Here is a 20,458-nt window from a genome sequence, read left to right as displayed (position 1 = left end):
TTATCTATTTTATATTTTATCTATTTTATCACAATAACAGATGTTGCTTCAATCAAAATGCTATAATTCACAAATTCATGATCCGACATCTGTCAAATTTATACACGTATCTTTTGAGGGTTAAGGCAAACTAAAAAACATATTGATTTAATTCTAGTAGCGCCATCTATATTTCAGGCCGGGGACTTTTCAATCGACTTGTTATACCGCGAACGGAGAGATCTTCGCGCATGGTCTCGCGCAGAGTGTTTCTAAATTTTTAGCATAGAAAAATTAGAACATGTAATCGATATAATTTATTATTAATGTATTCTTCATAATATATTTTTGAAACATTTTACTTATATTTGTTTATTTATGTTTCAGTTGCTTACAAAATCAGCCCTCCTACCCATATCAGCAAATTTTCGGATTTTCCAGTCCATCTCCCGCAAACAATGAACTGGCCTATCATCATCAACATCACGTAACCGCTGCCGCCAAATTAATGGCTTCCTCATAGCTAAAAACAAAATTATAATTTAAATTATTAAACTGTAATATAAAGTGCAACTGCGAGATAGAAAAACATAATTAAAATTACATAATAATAACTTAATGAGTTCAATTAATATGTCATTTATATGTTCAATTAAACTTCGTCATGTATCTCGCAAATGGTGATTCCACGTTACATTTCTTCCTGTATAAAAGACTGTTATCATTTCTGAGTTTTCTTTAGATTAGAGGCTTCAATAATATTAGCTTAATTCATATTTGTTTTTACACTTAACTCATATTGAGTTTTCATTGTAAAATAATTGTACATAGGTCGTCGTTCAATGTATTTTATAGTTACTATATTAATTAGTGAGTTTTAGTTAGTACTATATATCATTCTTTTGAAATTCTGGAGATATGTTTTTTTTCATTTGTAATATTCTGGACAAATAGAAATTAATAATGACTCAGGAAAACGAATATCTCTATAAAATAAAATGTATACAGATAAGCTTAAATATTTACATTAAGTTATTTCACGAGTAATGTTGTTAATCATCTATAATTATAATATTATATATAATATCCACCATAAGTATTTATTTAATTTTCAATTATTACTTACTGTTGTAGATATATTGTAGAAACATTCAGTATTTGAGATTAGTTTGTATATGTTGCGTGAAGTTAAAGTTAGCCTTCAATTGCCATTGTGAGAATAAATGTTTTTGCTAAAGAAGTTTTTTTATTTATTTAAATGTAATAAATTTAAAGATAGATATTAAACTGATATAATAAAATTTCAGTTAGTTTGTAATTATTCAACAAACTTTAAATTAATCAGAAGTTTACTTAATACACAAGAGATACATCATAACTTTAGAAAAATTGGTACAATATATTATATTTAAAGTGGATGTTATCCAATGCGTCGAAAGTTCTTATTTTTTGAGATGGCCTAAGAATCGACGGTGATTTTTTACTTTTTCATCAGAATCTAAGAGTTGCTACGCCATTTCAAGTGTCTTAGTAACAGGAACCGGTAGTAGTCGTAATAGCAAGAAGCAATACTCCAGGATACATTATTCCACAAATATCTCCGGATTTGGCGCATGTGCATATTGAGCTCCATTTAATTTTAAAACAGAGAATAATCAGGAGTTTGGCGCATGCGTACGTAGAGCTTTATTTAGTTACAGTTTTTATGGTGATTAAAGTTAACGACGAAAATATATATAAGCAGATATAATGAAAGATTCAGGATGTGCATTAAAATGGTAACATTTTGGAAATAACACATTTTATTTAAAAAGTATTGAATAAATCGAAATAATAAAGACATGATTAATATATATCCAGCCATTCTATTTTTATAAAAACATCATATTACATATCATCATTATTTTTATAAATAAATATACACAATTTTGATAAATAATAGATTTAATGTTGATACTATATATATAAGGAGGGAAATAAACATTGAAAATCTTTTTAAACGACACATTTTATTTAAAAAATATTTTAATTAATATTCAAATTAATTTACATATTTGAACAATTAACAGAAATTCCAAGAACCATATAAATAAACATTACCATAAAAAGTCTAAAATCGTTTGGAACCCAATATGTAAAAACCAAACGAAAAAGCCGCCACTATATATGAAAGAAGTGAAATTCTCTTAAAAATCTCCAAATATGATGAACTATGATCACTACTATTCTTGAGATTCTCAACAAATCCCATTAATGAATTGACTACCTAGAGCAAAATGAATGGATTATCGTACTTTTAAGCTAAAATAAATCTCAATCAACACATCATTATTTTTACAAAAAAATAATTTATTTACATATAGTCTTATATAACAATACATTGCATTTTCCTGGTCATTAGATCACTAGGGTGTCATTGACAGTTTTATATTTTATTTGATGCAGGTCTACTTTTGTTAGCAAATTTAATTATTTCATAGTACACTGTTCTTACATCTTAGAAAAATCTGTCTAATATCTTCTTATCCGATTCTCTGAATTTCACATTCTTCGACTTTCACTCTCAACAAATTCTAGTTACATCTTACTTATGAAATAAAATTTAAATCATTACTAAAATATATTATGTTTAAAATAAATGTTTAAAGTTACTTCAATTTTCGCTACTATTCTTGATGGAGAAACCTTATTAATGACTTGACTACTTCCAACACAACAATAATCATTTTCTTCTGTTCTTGTTATCATTAAATTTTAGCATATGTTGATACCTATTCGATGTCGTTGAAAATTATGTGTTATATTGAAAATAATTTAGCAGCTACCATTCCCACAATAAATAAAATTGTTGCTGTTTGGATTTTATACCTTTTAAAAATGTAACCTTACATATTAAGTATTATTATTATCATTATTAACTTAAATGTTAAATTATATGATTTTGACATGTCTCGATATAAATTTACACTTTTCTATTTAGTATAATTGAATTATTCAGCATATACCTACGCTAACCATGGAACGCTCAAAATTTAATGTTCAACATTCATTACTTCTGTTGTTTGGTCTGAAAAAAATTGTTGCCGAAGCCCATCAAAAGGTTTCCGAAACTTAAGGAAATACTGATCCATCATATATCGATTGTTAACTTTGGATTCCACGCTTTGAAAGGGTGTTATTGATGTTACTGGCCTTTTTGGCTTAAAATGCCGAAAAAGTTCGAAGGAAATTAATTTCAATACTAATTTCACGACAATTCTGTATCCCGTATTCCGTCTGTATTCTGAATCCCGCGCGTAACAAAGAAAACGCGTTTCTTTCTTCGTTTCTTCCTTCTTTCTTAGCGTTTCTTTGTTCAAAGTTGCCTTTATTCACCAACGTAATCTTAATCAAGAGCCACACAATCATTCTAATGCCGCTCTAACATTTCAATACTTTCAATGCATATAATGCTTTTGTAGAACAATTTATCTTTTGCCTCAATATAAGCATTAGTTTCAATGATAGCCTCTTAATTTGAGCGAATATTCTTACCGGTGAGAATTTTTGTCATTGTTTTGATTGACTTGTTCTGACCATTTGTGGCTGTTTCTACGCTTTCAGGATTCAAACGCTCCAATAACGCTATATAATAATCACTGTTGATGGTATTTCGCTCTCAAGATATTCTATGAATATTAAACCACGCACATCCCAAATTACCGATTGCATAAATTTTCCAGCCGATTGTTGTGCTTTTGGGTACTTTGGATGAGATTCACCAGTTGCTGTCCACTCAGATGACGATTGTTTTGATTTCGGAGTGAAGTGATGGATCCATGTTTCATCCATTGGCCCATATCGGTACAAAAATTCCGGTTGGTTATGTTTAAACATGGCCAAACACTGCTCAGAATCATCAACACGTTCTTGTTTTTGGTCAACAGTGAGCAAACGCGGCACCCACTTTAACCGGAGCTTTGTTATAGTTAAATGATCATGTAATATAAAACCAACACGTTCTGTATCATCGATGATCCTACGACCACGTTTGAAGGCAGCAAACCAAAGTTTTCAAAATATTTCGATGGAGCGGAGTCCTTATAACACTTTTCAAGCCATTGCTTCACTTGCGCGGTATTTTTCTCATCAATAAGCAGTGTAAAATTAAAACACGAAATTGTTTTTGATCCATTGTTTTGAAAATAAGAAAAATAGTGTCATATCATGAAATTTTAACTGCTTTCTTTTGAAGGTTAGTACTAACTGAAAAAGCGGTGAATGCAATAAAATTAGCGCCATCTATGGCTATCATCAAACAAAAATACTGTTATCAAATATAATTTAGTTTAACGTTATAGAACATCAAATACATATATTATCGATGGACATAAACTACAGTTAATTATATCGTTAAAATAGTTTGTAGATTTCAGTTGTGTTTTATCATATTTACAATGAACTCTCTTCCACACCACCTATGAAGTAGAGTTCTAAGCGCTTTTTTTATGTAGTTGTACCTCCTAGAGGCCTGATCCACCTAATTAATGATTGAATATCCAAGTAATGTATCTTACGTACTTTATTAGAGAGCATATTTAGTTTTTTACGTTAAGTTTATGTTTTCTTCCTTGCAGTGTTTCCTTGTCAAGACATTTTAATATTACTATATTTCTCCTTAATTTTTTCTATTACTACCTGTATACATCTTTCTTCATAAAATCTGATTTAATTACACCATTCTCCCTAAGGAATTTGCCATATCTGAAAAATATGCTTATGTATGTTCTGAACAATTACACAGATATCTATGCACATAAATCTTTCAAACTCTACAATACGATTTTCTACAATTACCCTACATTATATACACACCCTTAGTTGTTTCCACTCTCGTCACCTTGTCTCAATAATTGTTAGCATTGGATCATAATCTCATATCCAGAAAATTTTATTCACTCCAACACGATTCACGATTTCACGATTTCCAGATATGCAGACAATTCTTGCTTATATTGTAATTCCTTAACGACCTGCATGTCTATTGCAATAATCCTTTTCCAATCATATCAATTCATTTTGTATAATATGCAGTGATAGGGAGGAAGATGCAGCGTATTTTTTTCAGATCTTTTTCTAAAAAAGTAAACTGCATAAAAAGCAATTAAGCATTTTATTTATATTTATTCAGTAATAATTTGAAATAGTTCACTCTTTAGTATACTCACTTCAAAACTTAATTATGTATTGCAAGCCATTGCTTAATTAAGCCTTTGTCGCTGCATTTGTTGGGATGTTTCTACCAGGGCAATTTTTCTTTTTCGAAATGTTTTATATCATCTCGAATGATTATGGCTGTACCTCCATGTACTTTATCATCAGGGTGATTTGTATGATAAAGTTTGTGTTTGGGAATTTTCAAATAATGTTTGTCCGTAAAATGTGTGTCGGAAACCATCATAACGTCAATATTTTGTTCAGTTACGAACATTTTTAGTTCCATGGCGTGTTGTTGGAGCCCACTGGAATTCCAGACGGCGATTTTGTAGCTAATGGTTGCAGGCATTAGACAAGTTTGCTGACAATGCATTGTCCATAGTAATAACTGATAGTTTCTCCATATTCTTTAGTAGCTGATTTTCAAATCAGAGCAAACATATGTTATGTTTCATTTCTCCATGGTAGTCGCCCTTGCACTTGGAAGAAAAGGCTAACACTGCGCCACGAATAAAACCTATATCTACAATGAATTATTAATAAATATTGTCAATATCAAAATCTAATCACATGTCATTCTATCGTTTACATTTTTCAATCAACTGTTGTTGTCTCTATGCAATTTTTATTTTGTATTCCATTTTGAAATATTAATGTCTTACTTTATTATTTACTTTACTTTAGCTATTGTCCCTGTTTGTGTGATATCTTTACTTCATTTAAATGCTATATTTCCAAACAAAAAGAGAAATTCTACATCCGTCGAGGAGCTGCATATTTCTAAGTTTTCTACACATAGACACGATACCTTCCACAGTAACAGTTTTCTCTGAGTTAATTGTATCAAATTATGTTTATATTAATAAAATTGCTTACTGTCTTTATACATTTCGATTCGTTTTTTATACATTTTTTTTATACATACAGAGCTAAGAAATTCAAGAGATTAACGTAATTAAAATACCCACACATCACTATCATCAGCTTCCCGAAACTCTGCAATAATATCTCTAAATTATGTTGCGCAATTTGCAATATTTTCCAAAGCAAAAACTATAAACTAGAAAGACTTTCCAGGCTCTTCTAATATACAAAAAAAAATCGAAAATAATAAAACTTGGCAAAATTAGCTCACCCTCCTTTATCCTATTTTATAGTAAAAAGAGCTTTAATTCGTCGAAATATACTTTCCATATATGACTAGGTAATTTTTGAAAATAGGGATTACGGTTTCACTCAAAAATCAAGGTCTTTTTTTGTTATAATAAATTTTCCCAATACGGTTCATATCTGCAACATTTCAGGCATTGTGGTATCAATTTGGTTACTATATTTTTTTAATATTGATCTTGACGCATTGCTTTCCACTAACTTTTAGAACCGCCCTGTATATATATATATATATATAAGAATCTATAAATATTTTGCTCAATATGTTTTATAAGTAATACACTTTATACATTACATATAACATACAACATATTTACTAATCAATTTATTAACTGTAATATTCTATTTTATATGATAAAAATACAAGCATTATAATTATTCATCAATAAAATCATAATACAAGCTGTAAAAGCATATCAAATTCAGTAATTTAATTAAATCATTGAATTTTAAAGATGTCGGTTATCTTGATAATCAGATCTGATAAAAGAACTGTTGATGTCTTAGAGTATTTAATTACCTACTTATCATACTACCAATCAGGGTAAATTGTCCATAGTATTTTGTAGAGAATCAAATTTAAATTCGAACAACATGAATATATTGTACGGTAAAAATGATGTTATTATTTTTAAAATAATTTTGTTAATATATTTTTTAACGGTTTGTAAAGAAGAATAAAACAAACGTTCTCGTTTTCTTTTTCTATTTTGCTAAAAATGTTGGACAAAAACACACTGCGTTTGATTTCAACGTGGCATAAATATAAATAAAATCTGCTTCAAAATATTTTAAATATGTAAATGTATAAATATTATAATGATCAATAGCTCAATATATAAAAGGGGAATGCTATTAATAACGTAGGTATCGAAACGATAGTAAAAGAGGTTGAAATATTGATTTTTGTTAGAAGTCCCCGATTTATTATTACAAGGCGCTAACGATCAGTTTTCACGCCTATAGAGTGTCATGTAAGATTAAATAATAAACAAACATAAATTGACGGGGTTGAAGTGTATGTCAAAAACCAACGATAAGTAGTTTATTGCGATCAGTGGTGTAGCGTGGCTAGGTTTTAATATTTTGTTTTACACCTTACACTAAATATGCTTAGTTTAATCTTAATTTATTATTGTTGTTCTGCTGTACTTGCATAAATATACAAGCAAAACGAGTGTAGGATAAATACAATTATGTATTTCGCAGATTAAATTTAAATTAGATTACTTAAGTTGAGATAAAACACTTAAACACTATACAGGTTTCTGTGTTTTGGTGCGCTTCAATCTTTCCATGATTTCCTGCATGTTGTCCAATAGCTGTATTGCTTCCACGTTGCTGTGATTTAGCAACCTTTGCCTAACCTTTACATAACTTTGTAAATTCTTTTGATTTCGAGATCATCCTGTATATATTCATTGGTTACATAGCGATGTGGATTGGTATTAATTAATAAATAATATAATATAAATAACTTAATACATTAATAGAAGAACTTTGTTTTGGCATCGCTGGACTACTACTCGCTTTAATGCTTTATTTTAAAGTATTATGTATTTCCATACCACCCGTGAGGTAGAGTTCTAGGCTCGTTTTTATATGTAGTGGTTGCCCCCTGGAGGCCTAATCCAGCTAATTAACAATCGTATATCAAAGTAATGTATTTTATATTCATTTGAGACCATATTTAACTTTTTTACGTTTAGTTCTTGTTTCCTTTGATGGTATGTTTACTTGTCAAGTCATCTTGACATCATTGTATTTTTTATTTCTTCTGCCACTATCTGTATACACCTTTCTTGATTAAATTAATCACTGGATTCTATCTGATGTATTTACCTTATCTACAAAACAGTTAGTATTTATTTTTTCCTCATACATTTTAACCTCATGCTTAATTCTGAACAATTACAATCCTATCTGTGCACACAACTTCATTCCCTACAATACCATTTTCTACAGTTATATTCTATTATAATTTAATTAATTTAGTAACTTTTACTTTCCGAGTCACTGTCTAATTAAATTACTAAACTATTAATTTCTAATCGGTCTAAAACATGTTCACGATTCCATCATTTATCTATTATTTCCTCCGTATGTGTTATCGAGTTCATCCAAACAGAAGGTGTTATGGTTGACAATGCTTCCTTCCACATATCCAAACAGTTCTTGATGGAATATCCTTCTCGACCAGCATGTCTTTATAATAAGTCTTTGCTACTCCCCTATCAACCAGATTGGATTGGATATACAATGATAGGGAGGAAGTCGTAATACTAGGTGACCATATTGATCAGCCATGTGATCTACTGTATATATTTCTTTAGCCTTATTTTTGAAAAAATGTTAATTTCAAACGCAATGAAACATTTCATTTATATTTACCTGGTAACAATTTGAAATAGTTCACTTTTAGCATAGTCTCTTCAAAACTCAATTCATGTTTTGAAAGCCATTCCTTCATTACAACCTTTGTTGGTGCAATAGCAACAGCAATTACAACAATAGTTGTGATTTTTCCACAAATGTGCTATGGTTTTTTAACAATTGGTTCTCAAACCATAACAAAAACATGTTATGGTTCATTTCTTCATGGTAGTCGCCCTTGGATTTGGAGGAAAACTAGTTCCCCAACAGGAACAAAAGGGGACCTCCATTATCTCGTTCCTCTTCAAAATAATTTATTAAGGCCGCAGTCAATTTGTGACCCTGACCATCTATTATTTTCGGCATTTTAAATTAAGTGATATGATATATTACGGAGCGATTAAAAATTTATCAAGATTTTTCAAAATTTATAATAAAACTACAGAACCTCAAATCTATTTGTATACGCCAATGATTAAAAAGAAATAATAAAAAGGTAAAATGGTCTTACGATCACCCCTTCAAGCGCGTGGACACCTTAACAATAGACTTAACCTGTCAATTACCGCTCCATAAACATACGCAATGTCTAGGAAATCGCGCGGAAAGTTATAAAAGGGATTTAATTTTATTTGATTGTTCAGTTCGATTTCAGCGACCACTACTGTCCACTGATTTTCACAAAAATGGGTATGTAATCTTTGTTTTTTTGTTAATTTATTATGTAACCATGATTATGAATGCGTGGAAGTAAACTCTCTTTAAATATTCCTTAAATGCTAGTTTCGATAAGTTCAGATAAGTTTTCTAAAGTCCTGCATCAAAATCAGACTCATATATAAAGTGCTTTCACTTCCATATCAGTGTTTGGCCCATTCTTGTCCTGATATTTGAATAAGGTTCTGAAATATACTTTTTCCTCACCATTTGTTTACTTATCAGAATCATTATCAGTTCATTTTCTCAAGAATTTTAAAAAACAATTTCATTTAGTACGGCATAAATCACATTTAATATAAACCTTGGTACCCAATTATTTGTGCAATGAATCACCTGAAATATATGACAACTGATTAACATCAGCTTTGAGAGTGACACAATCATCGGACTGTCTTCAACAGTCCATATATAAAACTCAACAAAACAGGCCCCTATTTATATATTTATATATATATATATATATATATATATATATATATATATATATATATATATATATATATATATATATATATATATACTATATTTATATTATTCAAAATCATGTCATCAATCATCATTTGTGATTTGGAATATTGGATGATCTATCAAACACTTAAGGAATTAAGCGGTAAAAAAATGAACATTATTAACATTAAAAACATATAACTTACATTAAAAAAGTGAATGGATGTGGAAAAGTGGCATGAGGTGCGCCTCAAGCAATGGACGTTCTTCATGCAGCTCTAAGTCCAAAACTCCATAATATTCCATAAATAATAAATATTCCATCCATAAATAATTAACAACCCAAAAACAAAATCAAAAACCAAAGCAGTAATTGAATCATTATTAAAGTATGATTTGGATATTATTGGCAATCAGAAAAAATACCGTTATAAGGAAAAGAAAAATAATTATTAAAATTTTTAAAATGATATAGTAAATACTGTAAAAACTATCGAGAAAGAAATCCCCTATTAAGTTTCAGAAGAGTATTTATGAAAATGAAAGTTTATATAAATGAGCAAGAGCAGTCAGGATTTAAACCAAATCGCGGTTGTCTAGACAAAATGTTCGCATTCCAATTTATGGAGGAACGCATTAAATGTGGAAAACCTGTCGATACTCGTTTTTATTGATTTTTGTTTTGATTTCGACTATATACATTGGCTCTCACTTTACACAACTTTAGAAGTACAAATGTATTAAAAACATTAAACTTATTCGATCATCTTGCAACGGTTCCCCATTAACTGTGTGCGAAACAATTTTTCAAGTTAATTAGAGATCCGAGCCAGTATTCGCCAAGATGTAAAGAAATTATAAAGAAACATGGTTCACTATGATAATACAAATTTTTTAATTGATCTGATGTTCGCTAATACAAACATTTAGGATTCGAACATTCTTCATGATATCATTCACCTGGTAAGGCCATATAGTTTAAAAATACCTTGGGATCAATAAAACAGAAGAGCAAATATTACAATCATGACTAAAATCTTTCAAACTTTTATTGGCATCATTATAATCATCTTGAATCTTGAAGTCTTTTAAATTCAATACTTAAAGCGAATTCCCTATGTTTCTCTCCGAAGTCATTTTAGAAATGTAGTCACTCGTTTAAAATGCAACAATCATTGCTTAGTTAAGGGACAAATCCAGAGACATCAATTGCAATGGTTCGAATGCCTGTCAAAAGAAAGGTAAACTAATTACTCCCAAATATATGTGGCAAGATCAAAATAATAATATGGATCAATAAAAAAAAATGGATCAAAATTAACAGAAAACAATCCAATATTTAGATTGTCCGAGGTCAGATCATTACATTATTCATTCACATTGTTACTAGTCGTTTCCGTCTAACCTACAATTTGCCTTTATGATAACTTAACTCCAGGTATATAACTAAGAGGACCCATCGGCCCTAACTCAGTCTCTGGTGAAATCACTACACAACACTACTCAAGATCAGATGGTTTGATTCTTTTGAGTCTGTGTCCTGTTCTGGTGGTCTCCAAAAGTTGCAATATTTCAATATTCATATAAGAATGGAGTCTTTCCTTATGCCCCCTTGCAATTCTCTTAATTTCTTTACTGGCTGTGGGTATCTGAAGGTCTCGATGTAGGTAATCAGTCCTATAGTATTTGGGTGTACCCACAATACCTCTCAGGACTTTGCTCTGAAAAATGTGTATTTCATTTATGTTACTCTTTGCAGAACATCCCCATAATTGAACTCCGTATGTCCATATAGGTTTCAATATTTGCTTATATAATAGCAATTTATTATGTACTGATAATCGTGATTTTCTTCCAATTAACCAGTACATTTTCCTACATTTCAATTCCAGTTCTTTTCTTTTCTTCTTTATATGTTCCTTCCAGCGAAGGAACATTTTGCATCAAGATTCATTCCGAGATATTTAGCGTTGTTGCTATATGGAATGATAGTGTTATTTAATGTTATTGGTGCTTGTACGGTCTATTTATAGGTGAACTGCACATGTACAGATTTACTTTCATTAATTTTTATTTTCCAAGCTTGTGTCCAATTATTTATATTGTCACTTGCATGTTGTAATTTTCGTGAGGCTTCTTCACTATTGTCTCCGACAGCTACAATCGCAGTATCATCAGCAAATGTAGCCATCGTGATATTTTCCATTTGTGGTATATCACAAGTGTAAAGTAGATAAAGCATTGGTCCCAGTACACTTCCTTGTGTACACCTGCTTTAGCTTCTTTTATTGTAGAGTAAGCTTCTTCTTGTTTGACTCTAAATATTCTGGTTGTAATATATGGTTTTAATAGTTCGGTGTATTGTTTTGGTAGCATTTTCTGTAGTTTATGAACAAGGCCTTCATGCCAAACCTTATCGAAGGCTTGTGGTACATCTAAGAATATAGCTGAGCATACTTTTGACTTTCGTAGGCTTTTTCAATAACATCTATTATTCTGTGGACCTGGTCAATTGTTGAATGTTTATTAATAAACCCAAACTGGTGTGTTGGTATTAGTTTTTTTCCCTCTATAATCGGTTTTATTCTTTCAACAGGAGTTTTTCAAAAACCTTAGATACTACTGATAGCAGTGATATAGGTCTACAGAATTTTATTTCGTTTGGTGCCTTCCCAGGTTTTGGAATCATATTTCATCTTCCAAATGTCTGGGACATCTTTTAATCTAAATGCTCTATTGATCAAGTTGGTGAGTTTTATAATTCCCTTTCTTGGTAGTTTTTGCAGTATTACTCCTGTTATTAAATCGTAGCCTGGTGATTTCTTGGGGTTAATATCAGTTTTAATAACTTTAGTAAACTCTTTCGGTGTGACTAATTCAATCATGAATTTTTTGTTTGGTTTGAAAGTTTTTTCTAGATATTTAGCAGATGCTTCTGCTTTTTGGAGATTTTCACGTGCCCAATTCCCACATAGGTCTCTTATAGGTGGACTGTGTAGACATGAGCGCTTTAGATATTTTGTGGCTTTCCAGAGTGAGTAATCAGTTTCTTTATCATCTGTTAAATTTCTGAGATAGTAATTTATGGTTTTGTTTTTTATTTCCAGTATTTCTCTTTTCAGTCTTTGGGTTATATTGTTTAAACTATTTTTATTCTCAAGTGTTCTGTTTGTAGCCATTTTTTTCGTAATTTAGGTTTTTCAGCTACCATTTCCTTCACTTCTCTTGGAAAATTAATACAGCTTGTTGAATATCTACTACGAATTTTTATACTCCAAGATTTAATTATTCAGTTGTCTTGAGAGGTACATTTAGTTGAATTCGTTTGTTCAATTCATCAGCAAATCCTTCCCAGTCTGTTCTCTTGTTTATTAACGTTGGGTTTCTTTCTTTTCTTATTATATTTTCGCTCAACGTCAGAATAACTGGCGTATGATCTGAACTTAGCTCAAAATTTTCTTCGACTTTTATATAATTGGATGTTATGTTTCTTACTATGAAGAAATCTAACAGGTCTGGGGTTTTCTTTAGATCAGTCGGCCAATAAGTTGGTTTTCCAGTTGATATGTAACTACATCTTAGTTCAGTAGATGCTTTATGCAATTCATTGCCTTCAGTTGTTGTCATTCTAGATACCCATATTGTATTTTTTGCATTAAAATCACCTCCAATTATAAATTTTTCTCCCAGGTTTCTTAGGACATTCAAATAATTGTCCTTTTTTGATTGTATCTTGGAGGAGAATAAATTGCGGCTATTATAATCTTGTATCTACTTGATTTAATAGTTACTGCTGTTACTTAATTTTCTGCTGTACTGAGCCCGGGTTCTTGATGGGGGGAAATGTTCTTTTTAATTATTATTGCACTTCCTCCTCTTGCAGTGTTATCTAGATGTATGGCATGATAGAGTGTATATCCTCTAAATTTTATAAAGGATTCTTTTGTTAAATGGGTTTTTGATATTAGGCAAATATCTATTTTTTGCATATCTAGGAATACTTGTAGGGCGGCGTGATGTTGCTGGATTTCATTAGCATTCCAAATTGCTATTCGGATATCTCTATTTGCCATTTCCGGTTTTTGGGACCGGAAAAAATTTCACAGGCCTAATGTTTTTCATTTCTAGTTCTTCAATCCTTTCGGAAAAATATTCGATCATTTTTTCTTGTCGGTCCGGCTTTTCTATTAGTTTAAGTAGCAATTCGTTGGTGGTTGCTTCATCTTCCTTGGTGTCTCTTTGGTTATTTTGACTGATACTTTGGGCATAAGTAATTTTTGGCCATTAACGTTGTTATATTTTTTCGGTTGTTTCTTTTCACTCATTTTTTCTTGAGGTTTAACTTGAGCTACTTTATTTCTCCTCTCTGGTAGTGTTTTAGCAACTACACATACTCTATAACTTGCCGGATGCACTTCATTGCAGTTTGCACATTTTGGCTTAGCTTCTTTGGGATTTCTACACTCTGTGGTGATATTTTTACCTGGATATTTTACACATCTAGGTTCTCTTCTGCAGAATTTCTGTATGTGTCCATGCAATTGACATCTTCTGTATTCCGGTATTAAGTTTGATATTTTTAGAGGTTCGATTTTTATTTCGACCCCTAAAATTCTTTTAATACCAAGAATGGTTTTTGTGTCCGTATCATGCTCAAAGGCTAACATAAATAGTGGTAATTGCTTCTTATGTACTAAAATTTCTCCTTTGTTATTTTTGGTCTTTTCTATTTTTTTTAAATAATTGTCGCATTTAAGCATTTAAGCCCATTTTGGTTTAGTTTTGCGATAATTTGTTCACTTTTACCTATTGATTGCAGCCCTCTTGCCATAACTTTGATGTCTCTGGTTTGTTTGTCTTCATAAGAGTGCCATTCCAGTTTCAGCAACTTCGGCGTTCAGTTTTATTTCTCAATTGTTTAGTACCGTTGCTTTGAATACTGTGTAGGTAGACTTCAGTGTTTCGTATAGCAAGTCAAAGTCGGTAGCATTACTTACGATAATTGGAGGTGGCCTGGGCATTCTAATTTATTTATTTAGTTCATTATTTTGTTTTATTTTTATTTGCTGTGGTGAAGATCCTGGAGAATTATTTGCTTTTCTTTTTTATTTCTAACCGTTATCCAGCCTACTTCTTTCTGCAATTCTTCTTCATCTGTTTCGTGTTTAACAATTGGACTGCTTTTTTTGGCTTGGTGGTTTATCGTTGTTTTATCCTTGCCCTCGGAGTTTTGTTTATTTAGTTGTAGCTGGAGGGCATTTATTTGTTTTTGCATATTGGTTAATTTCAAGACTCTCCCGCGCCGACTCTTCGTTCATCCACGCATTGTAGTGCCTGTTCGTTTTGGATTCTAGTTGTGTTCTCTACATTCAAAACTGCAATATGTGATACGCCTGATATCGATATTTCCATTTTATCTGTTTTTTGTGCAGTGTTCTTCTCCATATTTTTTATACATTATTGAAATAATATTTTTATGTTTCAAATAATCCTACGCTGCATTTGTGGTCCAGATGTTGAGTTTTCATCCCTTAACGTTTTATGGCATTTTGCATTTATTTTCTACTGTACTGACCTTTTTTCCGATCGCACCTTCACTTTTTGACCAGTCTTTAAAATTTTATTGTTAGATTTTTTTTAACGCCGCATTTGTGATACAGATGTTGCACTTTTGGTTCGTTTCACTGACCGTCTCTCCGAACACGTCTTTACTCTCTGAAAGTCAAACGTCGACTATCAACAAATTGACAAACAGACAATACCCGAAGGCCTACTATGCGTTATTGAATACAAATTCAATTAAAAATAATTTCTAATGTTAGAAGAATAATATATTTGCTTGTCTGTTCTTATTTTAGATATTAGACATCTCAGATGTATTGATATTTATAGATTAACAAATATAATAGAAAATAAAATATAATGATAAGTTGTCATTTGTAGAAAAAAAAAATAAAAATATTTTGTAGGTAGAAATTTGCCAGCCCCAGTTCCCTGTCGGGTTTGTGGAGATAGGTCGTACGGAAAACACTACGGAGTTTATTGTTGTGATGGCTGTTCCTGTTTCTTTAAGCGAAGTATACGAAAAAATGTATTTTACAGTTGCATATGTAAGTTAATTTTATATTTTTACACAATAGGTGTCCGGAGTAACTAAGATAACATGTATAAACAATTGTTGTATAGCCAGCCCGATAAAACAACCGGTGTCGTAGATGACGTTGAATATATTGCAAATTGCAGTTTGTAGTAAGGTATATTTGGTTTTAAACCCGGAGCAGATTGTTGCTTCGCATTTTATTGTAATTAAAAAGATATAGAATGCTGTCCGATAAGTCGATGAACATGTAGCCGAATGAGTGTATAAAATTCTATTAGTTTTTACTGATCGATCATGTTGGCAAATGTCTGTGAAATTCTTTGAAACCTTAAGGTTATAAACCGTTAGAGGTTATAAACCGCAAAATGTTGTAAACCAAAAGTTAAATTTCATATGACAAAATTGCAAGGTACTGACGTCATAAATTTTGATAACGTACGTTGGCTGTTTTATTAAGTTTTTTATATTATTATTTAAGAAACTTTTTAGATTACATATTTATTTTCGGTTGATTTATAAGACTTTCGCTACCTTCCATTTCCAATTAACTACTTTCACTACCAATTCAACTAGTGATCCTTTTAATTGTGATTCTCTCCAAATAGCTCCAAAAAGTGTCTTACCCAAAGTTTAGTGAAATAATGTAAAATCGCAACGATCTAATATTTTTATGTCAGCTACAGCTACTTACATTATATTCCGGTTAGGCTTCCGTGATATTTTTATCCTTTAAAACATCTATAGCTAACCACTTTAACTTGTAACTGATAATTGCAATTAGATTAAATTTTGTTGCCCATCGTTTAAATATTACTGCTATTACTTTTAGAAATTACATTTAGATTGGAAATATTATGGAACAGTCAATAAGGGTGTTATTTATTTACAGAGACGAGATAACAATATAATAAATATTGTTGCATGTTGGCAACCGTGTTTGTATGTAAGTAATACGACCTGTAAGTTTTGTAGGCTATATTTCCTGTGACGGTTAAAATAAACGGTCGATGAAATATGAGATCTCTGAGACTTCAAAAGAGGGCAATGGGCGAAATTCAAAATTAACTGACAAAAACCGATGAGCATTAAAATATTGTGGCAAAAAACCGACAGCAGAATTCAACACTCATTTGAATTATACCGTTTCAACAGAAACAGTACAATGGGATCTCCAGAAAGCTAACAATCTCTTAAGAACTACGATTGCAAACTCTTTTATAACGGAAGCAAAGCTAAGTTGCGAAAGTAATGGTATAACGATCACAATACTCGATACTTGATGATTGGATGAATTTAGCATAGTCCAATGGATCATCATTTACATTGTTTCCTATAAATGGCCAGGTTTATGTCTGGAGAACCTCAAAGGAAACGTATGACTTCTGCTTTCTGCAGTAAAGCATGGAGGAGGTTCCGTTATGATTTGAGCACCAATATCTTGGCACTCAGCTGGGTCTCTCAATCAAAACATTGGCCAGATCACTGCGAATGGATATCTCAACATCTACAATGATGAAGTTGTTACTATGATTAGCTTATTGCTGATAAACACTGCCATATTACAAAATGATTATGCGCCCATACATACATATTATATGTCCATATATACACATCCAAAAATGAAATGTCGCTTTAAGAAACCTCAGAATATCAACAAGCACGTAGCCCGGAGAGCACAATCACCAAACGTCAGCATAATTACAAAACAGAGAGAGGAGTAATTTCCATCTCCAATATCATTGACAAAGCAATTGACGGATGTAACGCAAAGAATTTCAGCTATTTGATAATCAAATACTGCCTTAACGCCTTATAGTTAAATAAATATTATTTATAAAAAAGAATATTGTGGCGACCGCCGCGACCCTTTAGGCCACCAAGAATTCATCAACAACTACAATGGTTCGCAACACCGGTGGATTGGTACCATGCAGTTCCAGGCTATAAAACACCATCACGATGACGTCTCGTTCTCTTTTCTTTTCTCCATCCCCTTGTAATAGTACCGCTTCCACAGCGCTACCATATTTCCTCTACATAACCTAATATCCTTTCAATTCTCCCGTCGACCACATGAATCATTTAACATTGAAATAAATAGTATTTCTTCAACCAGTGTTTTCAGTTCTCGTGCAAATTCCTTCCAAAAACAGTAGTGAGTGTTCTGACAAATAATTGCAGCGGCAGCCATACATTTCGACCGACCGACCGGCCCGACGAACATCCCTACAACATTGTCCTTATCTTATTCGGTTCAAGTTCTGTGAACTTCTCCACTCTTACCCTGGCCGCAATTATATATATACCGATGGCTCTAAAGCTCGCAGCGGGCTTGATTTGTGGTGGACAACCACGAGCTTCAAGCTGCCTGAACAGGGTTCAGTATTGACCGCTGAACTATTCGCGATATTCAAAGCTTTATTCTACATCACAACACAATTCTTCAAAGAATGGCTAATCCTTACCGATTCCCGAAATGCTCTCGAATATTTCCTGGAAGAGAAGTTCAACCAACCCCTGGTCACCGACTCACTGTCAATCATCCATACCCTCTATATGAATGGGACTAGTTTAAGTTTACTCTGGATCCCTTCTCACGTTGGTATACCGGGAAATAAGTGCGCGGCGAGTGCGGCTAATTCGGCAGCCTCCTCTCCCCACCCCATGACAAATATTTGTATCAACACTGACCTTATTCCATTCGTTTCTTGTTTCACAACGAACGAAGTACAACGTCGTTGGGCCCAAGAGACCAACCACAACAAGCTCTTTGAGGTTAAAGCTGTTTTTTTTCTCCTCTTTTCGCTTTCCTTCCCTTCGTCTCCATACTGTACCTCTGAATCGACTGACATAGAATCTAACCTATGCTAAGTTAAGTGTTACTGACCAAATAACCATTACCACTTTGGTATGGATGCTAATGTGTGCTGTCTGGTTAAAACCTCTACTTTGTTATGGTTGTATTTGTGTCCATTTTTTAAATTGTATGCACACTATTTATACTTTTGGTCGCTCTGTTTTTGTTTATTTTAATGAATTTTATTTATGTATTAATTTATTATATATATATATATATATATATATATATATATATATATATATATATACTTTATATATCGCCATCCCTTTTATATCAACATCGTATTGTTATATAGTTGCGAAATGACGACATCCGTAAAGCGACAAAAATTATGTATATGTCATGATATAATTTTGATCATATAATTTTGTTCATCCTCTATTATATATTTTATGAAGTAAAATAGCTATGATAAAAACAACATAACAATTATGATTTACTTAGCAGCTTAAAAATTAATTTTGAATTTTGAAAATTATAAATTATTTTGATTTTACAGCTGGAGATGGACGGTGTGTTGTAGATAAGGCAAGAAGAAATTGGTGCCCTTACTGTAGATTGAAACGTTGTTTTGAAGTCGAGATGAATGTAGCAGGTAATATATATTTCTAATAGATTAAATTTTATAAAAAAATTGCAATAGCTGTTCAAGAAGAGCGGGGACCAAGAAAACCAAAACTATTGTTAAGGAATATGTGCGACAAGTTGTTGCCTAAAATAGAATCACTCCCATTTCTCCAAGAACATCGGTTAAAAAGCACTCAGCAAACTTACGAAATAATGGCCCACGTATTTCTATCGACCATTCGACAACTACGACAAAACTCTGGATTTGGTTTGCTAAATCGTCATTCCCAAAATGTAATATTGAGTCACATGTGGGCTCCTATTTTAGTATTAAGAATAGCACAATCTACGATTCAACTAAAAAACGTTTCTACTTTCTTACAATCCACAATAACATATATAAGATCTATGAACATTGACATCCTCGAACAAGACCTTTTAGAAAACATCTTATTATGTAGAAACGACTTGTTGGAAGAAGATAAGCAAGCGTCCTTAGCAAAATGTCTACAGGAAATGGCAATCGACGCCCTACAAATAAAAAATACGGAAAATAAAAAACGATTTCTAAATTTGTTATTAACATTACCAACACTTTATCGACCAAGTGCTGAATTTATTTATTTAACATATTTTAAACCCATTATTGGAGAAGTAACCATAGAATCTATAATTGTTACTATTTAGATAAAGAAACCTTAACATATATGTTTATACCTATATATTATATATCGCTTAAAAATAGCTTAAAGTTAATGCATAAAAATATGATAATATTTTTCATTTTTATTTTTAAAATGCATTTATTTATCCTATATCAAAAACGATGTGAAAATAACATGTTTATTTTGAATTTGTAATTATTAATTTTATTTATTTATATGTATTTAAATGTAAAAATATATACCCTTATATTTAAATAAAATTATATATAAAACGCTCTTGGGCAAATGTTTTATTTGCTACACCTGCATTTTAATTTATTTATTTTTACCTCAATTGTTTACAAAACGCGTCCATATTGACTTATGTATATACATTTTATA

General features: G+C 31.4%; 2 protein-coding genes across 3 annotated transcripts in view; both read left to right on the top strand.

The window, feature by feature from the left end:
- Window positions 1-1,216, top strand: part of LOC143192915 (GATA-binding factor A) — an 88,175-nt gene extending 86,959 nt beyond the window's left edge. For both annotated transcript variants that reach the window (XM_076398739.1, XM_076398740.1), the window contains exon 7: window positions 367-1,216. In XM_076398739.1, the coding sequence (XP_076254854.1) occupies window positions 367-502 (136 nt within the window). In that variant the 3' untranslated portion in view covers window positions 503-1,216. The remainder of the gene's footprint in view (window positions 1-366) is intronic.
- An 8,188-nt stretch (window positions 1,217-9,404) lies between these two features.
- On the top strand, window positions 9,405-20,099 carry Hr83 (nuclear hormone receptor 83). The gene is made up of 4 exons (XM_076399968.1): window positions 9,405-9,408; window positions 15,855-15,995; window positions 19,345-19,440; window positions 19,489-20,099. Exons 1-4 carry the CDS (start codon window positions 9,405-9,407, stop codon window positions 20,097-20,099), a joined length of 852 nt encoding a protein of 283 aa, XP_076256083.1.
- The last annotated feature ends 359 nt before the right edge of the window (window positions 20,100-20,458 follow it).

This window comes from Rhynchophorus ferrugineus, unplaced genomic scaffold (genome assembly GCF_030347505.1).
Source record: "Rhynchophorus ferrugineus isolate W39M unplaced genomic scaffold, kcgeb_rfMv2 rfM3, whole genome shotgun sequence".
Classification (NCBI taxonomy): Eukaryota; Metazoa; Arthropoda; class Insecta; order Coleoptera; family Curculionidae; genus Rhynchophorus; species Rhynchophorus ferrugineus.
The sequence above is the reverse complement of the archived record's forward strand: the minus strand, read 5'-3'. Positions and strand labels throughout refer to the sequence as shown.

Coding starts and splice junctions, on each gene's coding strand:
- Hr83 (XM_076399968.1), top strand. Junction 15,996..19,344: donor TGTATTTTACAGTTGCATAT/GTAAGTTAATTT, acceptor TTGATTTTACAG/CTGGAGATGGACGGTGTGTT. Junction 19,441..19,488: donor AGTCGAGATGAATGTAGCAG/GTAATATATATT, acceptor AAATTGCAATAG/CTGTTCAAGAAGAGCGGGGA.